Source organism: Pipistrellus hanaki (genome assembly GCF_964339955.1).
Source record: "Pipistrellus hanaki genome assembly, chromosome: 10".
NCBI classification, from domain to species: Eukaryota; Metazoa; Chordata; class Mammalia; order Chiroptera; family Vespertilionidae; genus Pipistrellus; species Pipistrellus hanaki.
Window position 1 is genome coordinate 67,693,596 of NC_140512.1, and position 5,684 is coordinate 67,699,279.

Here is a 5,684-nt window from a genome sequence, read left to right on the forward strand (position 1 = left end):
GGAAGTGCACAGAACCCCAAACAAGAGGAATCCAAGAGGACCACACCAAGACACATCATAATTAAAATGCCAAGGACAAAAGACAAATAGAGGATCTCTCAAGAAGCAAGAGAAAAGCTGTTAATTACCTGTAAGAGAGCACCAATATGATTGTCAGCTGATTTTCCAACAGAAACTATGCAGGCCAGACAGGAGTGGGAAGAAATATTCAAAGTGATGAATAGCAAGAACCTACAACCAAGATTACTGTATCCAAGCAAAGTTATCATTAAGAATTGAAGGGCAGATAAAGAGCTTCGCAGATAAGGAAAAGCTAAAGGAGTTCATCACCACCAAACCAGTATTATATGAAATGCTGAAAGGTATTCTTTAAGAAGAGGAAGAAGAAGAAAAAATATAAAAATTATGATCAACAAATACATATATATCAAAAAGTGAATCTAAAAGTCAAGTGAATTAAAAATCTGAGGAACAGAATAAAATGGTGAATATAATAGAATCAGGGGCAAAGAAAGGGAGGGAATGATAATTATCAGGTAGGAAGGGGAATGGGGGGTGCAAGAAGATACTGGACTAAAATCGTACACCTAAGGATGAGGACATTGGTGGGGGGGTGGGGGGGAGTTAAGGGCAGAGGGTGGGTTGGGAACCGGGTGGAAGGGAGCTATGGGGGGAAAAAGGAGAAACAATTGTAATTATCTGATCAATAAACATTTATTTTAAAAAATAGAAATAAATGTATCAAATCAACACATTATATACTTCAAACTTATACAATGGCACCTCATCAACTATATTGATAAAGCTGATGGGGAAAAAAGTAGGGGGATCTGGGTTCTTCACTAGAGATAAGGAGCTGGCAAGAATGGGTGAAAATCAGACCCCAGGCGATTAGCTTTAGGTTAAGTGAAACCCCTCACTACATGGGCAAAGTCACCTCCAGGAGTGTGTATGAGTTAGGTAAGGTTTGGTCATTAACAGGTAGTCTCCCTCCCTCCATTCAGGAACTGGCAATTTTCCTCACCTTTTCGTGACCTTATGGTAGGAGACACCTACAAATATAGCCAGATTAAACCTTGAGGGAAAGTTTTCACACTCTCCCTGCTGGTCCATTTTCAATAATTGGAAAAACCTTCCTTTCCTTTGAAAAAGATGAGATTTTTCATGTGATTCCTTGCCCAAGGACCACCTTAGTGGCACTGTTTCAAGGAAAAGGGGTCTCGGTTTATAGGTAAAGACCTAAAGCAAACAGAATTAAGATTAGGGATCAAGGCTAGAAGTTAAAACAGGGCTCAGAAACCTGAAATGCTCTTCTCTGAGGTTGTAGCCCCTGTGTGAGACAAGCTGTTGTGTCACAGGGGCCTTCAGAGGACATCACTACAGCATCAAGCAGGGCTTCACAGTGGGAACTTCCCAACCCAATGCTTCACTGGTGAATGTTACTGTCTCTTTAATGTTCCAGCCCTGGGCCCCACCCCCTGGGGCTTCCTGCCTCTGAGGTCTGAGAGGCAAGGCACTTCCCTGTGTGCTGGGAGGAAGAGCCTGCTGAACTCACAACCAGAGGACAGCAGGAGATCAGGGGCTTCTGGGGCCGTTTTCAGAGCTTGTCACCAATTCTGCAGGAAAGGTGAGCTTCAGCAGGAGAAGGAAGTGGTCCACAGAGTAGGAGCTGTGAGGACCTGGAAGAATTCAGTGCCTGTAAAAAGCTCGCTGAGTGAGTACCTTGGTTCTAGTAAATACCAGGAAGGGAGCGGGACCTAGAAATAGTAACTCCACACTCCCAGGTGTGTCAGGATGTCTGAGTTTCACACTCAGTAGCTTCAGGAGCATCAGCAAGTATCTCCTCCAGCCTGGATGCCCACGTTGTTACTCGGGACTGTGCACTGTACACAGGGACTCAGCAAGCACAGAAGGTTCCATTGTGTTAAACAATGATTGATTGGCTAGAGCCACTTTATTTGGAGAAACCTCAGCTTTGGGGGGGAAAGGATATCAGATGTTGGAGGGGAGTGTCCCAGTCTCTCCAGGACACTGATCATATTTAGAAACATGAGACAGGACAGTGAACTGACTTCCCAAGAGCATTGTCAGAGGCTCCAGATCACCTAAGACATATGTTTCTTTTCCAATTTTCAAAACAAAAATTCTACTCTTGTACATCTCCCAGGCCATCTACAGTAATTGGATCCTTAGTTCACTGAGAAAATTTTCAAGTTTTCTTAAGCCTCCCCTGTGTTCTAAATCTCCTGGAAAATTCTAGTATCTATAGGTTTTATCATGGACATAGAATTACCAAAGAAAAATAATAACTATAGCTTTCTTACTGGCATGAGTGTTAAATCTCCACTCTGCCTCTTGGATTTAATGTCCCTGAAAAAAACAAAATCAAGCTCATGAAATGCTCTCACAATATTATTCCCATCACTTTCCAACCCTTTCAGTGTTTTCCCTTCAATTCTAATGTTCAGGGTAAATGAGAAAGATGACTTTGTCACAGTGGTGTCACCAGCTCTTTGAGTTGAGCTGACACGTCATAGGTATTTATACCTATTTGAAGAATGAATTAACAGTGTTTGTGACTTTTTCAGGTAAGCATGGGAGGACGGAAGATTGCAAGAGATGAAGAAAGTGTCTATGGTAAGGACATGTGCACTGCATACTTACCTCCAGTTATGAGCCCTGGATAGTAATAAAAATGGGAAAACTCAGAACTGAGCAGGTAACCCCAAACAGGTCTCTGACGTGTCTCAGGTAAAACAGCAAGAGCTCTGAGACGTGCATTTTAGTTGGGTCCTTGCCTCTGTCAAGCTGGAAGAATATGAACTTCCCTGACTATCCTGAGCCTCCATTCCCTAAGAGTAAAATGAGGATAATAAACCTACTTTGACCTGCACAGAAGATGATGTACACGGTATCAGGTCATGCACTAGAGGGATACACCAGGTAGAATGTTAGAGAACATGGAGGGTTAAATAGGTGTCTTATTAGCAGGCACCTTATTATGAAGGAGGGTAAGGGATATGAAGAGGGAGGGGAAGGAGGAAGTGGATGGTGTGAGAGAAGGAAGAAGGAAAAGGGGAATATCATTCAATCCTCTCAACAGCCGCGGGAGAAACAACTTTTACCATTATCCCTATTTTTGCAGCAAGTTTTAACCCTTGATTGGCAACTTCCAAGATGGCATAGCTGGCCCATCAAAGGGCAGTGAATCAAATCCTGGGTGTCTGGGACTCTAGACAGCCCTTCATGCCCAGGCCTACTGCCCCCTCATGCCCATCTTTCATGGGCAGGCTGGAATCTGGGAGAAGTATGGCAGAGGCCACTGAAGCCTCAAATAGGGCCCTTCAAAGGCTGTGGGGGAGCAGGAATAATGGGTGAGGCCATACCTGTAATTAGAAAGGAGCATCCTCTGGAGCAAAGTTGGAGAACATCTTGCCCTCAGGCTGTTTAAGTCCCGCTAAATCATCTGCTCTGGCCCTGCTAGGGCAACAGAGTCAGTTCTCAAAATTCAATAAATCTAAGAGCTTTTTTCATAGCATCATACATTTATATTAAGTGAATTATATTAACTGAATGAGGTTATAAATATCCAAATAGTCCTTGGAAGAGAAAAGGTTCCCCACCTCTGCTCTAGAGTAAAGCCCACCAGGTGTTGAGCATCAGCCGATGCATGTGATAAAAACAGGAAAAGGTGGTGAAGAGTCCTGGAGTTCAGAAAGCTCTGAACAATGACCTCAGTAAGGCTTTGATTGGAAAGCAGAATTGAGGTACTGCTGTTCTTGTTCAAAAGCCTCCGGAGGTCCAGGTAACCAGGATTCCTTGCTTTAAGGCTTGGAAGCTCACAGATCACTTGTCCTCTAGGCTCTGAAGACAGCATGAAGGCCCCGCTGAGGCTCATCCTGGTTGGGAAGACAGGGGCTGGGAAGAGCGCCACAGGGAACAGCATCCTGGGCCACAGGCGCTTTGTCTCCAGACTTGCAGCCACCTCCGTGACCAGAACCTGCGAGGTGGGGAGCCGCACCTGGGATAGAAGGCATGTAGAAGTCATGGACACCCCGGACCTTTTTAGCTCCCTGGTCTCTAAGACAGACCCAGGGTGCCAGGAGTGAGCCCGCTGCTACCTGCTGTCTGCGCCTGGGCCCCATGCCCTGCTCCTGGTAACTCAGCTGGGCCGCTTCACTGAGCAGGACCAGCAGGCTGTGAGAGCACTCAAGGTCCTGTTTGGGGACAACGTGGTGAAGCGCACCATCGTGCTGTTCACACGCAAGGAGGACCTGGGTGGGGACTCTCTGCAGGAGTATGTACAACACACTGACAACCATGCGCTGAGGGCTCTGGTATCTGATTGTGGGGGTCGAGTGTGTGCCTTTGACAACAAGGCAATGGGAAGGGAGCAGGAGGCCCAGGTGCAGGAGCTGCTGCTGCTGGTGGAGTGCTTGGTGGGGGACCACGCAGGTGCCCCCTACTCCAACGACCTGTACCGCCTGGTGCAGGAGCTGGCTTTCTTAAGGCCTGACGAGCAGCTACGAAGGGTGGCAGAGAGGCTGGTGGGCAGCACAAGGGGGCAAGGAAGGTGGAAGCTGTGGAACTGGGTGATGGCTTGGAAGCTGCGCATATCTGCGCTGCTTGGCGTCCTGTTCAAGCCTTGGAGACTGTTCTCCAGAGGCTGGTTCCAGGCTGTGGAGGAGGTCCACACTGAGTGACAGAGTGTATGTAAGTAGGATTTGGACCCATCACCTGACAATCACATCCTTCTGTGGTGTTTTTGCCTCAGAGGCCCACAGGCTTTTCTTGTGTCCCGCACCTGGCAGTAACCTGCCAACCCAAAGACAAAAGTCCTGCCCAGTCCCATCCTCTTTGCACACCCTCCTTCCCCCCAAAAAACCAAAAAAACCCTGAGCCCTTCTCTTCTCTTCCTGAAGCCCAACAACAGTTGTTGCTCTTGCCTGTTTTTCACTGACCTCAGGCAGGGGTCCTGGAATCATCCCTGGTCTCCCCAGGGGATCAAGAGCCAGAGCCAACACAAAGCCTAAGTCCAGACCCATTTATTTCAATTGAAGTTGAATTGCATGAATAAATGCCTTGATGGTTTGACTCAAAGGATAGAGCGTCTGCCTGTAGACTGAAGGTCCCAGGTTTGATTTCAGTTAAGGGCACATGCCTGGGATGCAGGTTGATCCCCAGTACAGGCCTTGCAGGAGCAGCCGATCAAAGATTCTCTCTCATCATTGATGTTTCTTTCTCTCTCTCTCTCACTTCCTCTCTGAAATCAATAAAAATACATATTTTTTTTAAATGCCTGGAACATTTACATTATGTTAATAGAAAACAATATTGCAGATATTTGTTCATCTGCCATATATCCATTGCACAAAGACACTGCTCTGTCATTCCTAAACACTGTTCAAAAACCATGCACCCAAGTGCAGACACACACACACACACACACACACACACACACACATACACATATTGGAGTATGTGCTCATAAGAATACAAAGCACTGAAGAATGGCCCATTTTTTTTCCAGAGAGGGACGTCTTTTTCCCTGCATCTTCATTCAGACTCTTCAGCAACTTTAATGCAGAGTCTTCTACAAACCCAAGGATAATTTAACTATCCTTAACTAAAGAGTCGAGTTCCTAGGAGCCATTGAGGCCTGCAGAAAGTCTACCTCCAAAAAG

General features: G+C 46.2%; 1 protein-coding gene across 1 annotated transcript; it reads left to right on the forward strand.

Moving 5' to 3' along the window:
* Window positions 1-1,568: 1,568 nt before the first annotated feature.
* LOC311628754 (GTPase IMAP family member 1-like) lies at window positions 1,569-5,240 on the forward strand. The gene is given in 4 exon segments (XM_084896274.1): window positions 1,569-1,627; window positions 2,589-2,637; window positions 3,862-4,106; window positions 4,110-5,240. Coding segments are annotated over 3 exon segments (882 nt in total). The 5' UTR covers window positions 1,569-1,627; window positions 2,589-2,594; the 3' UTR covers window positions 4,704-5,240.
* Window positions 5,241-5,684: the final 444 nt, after the last annotated feature.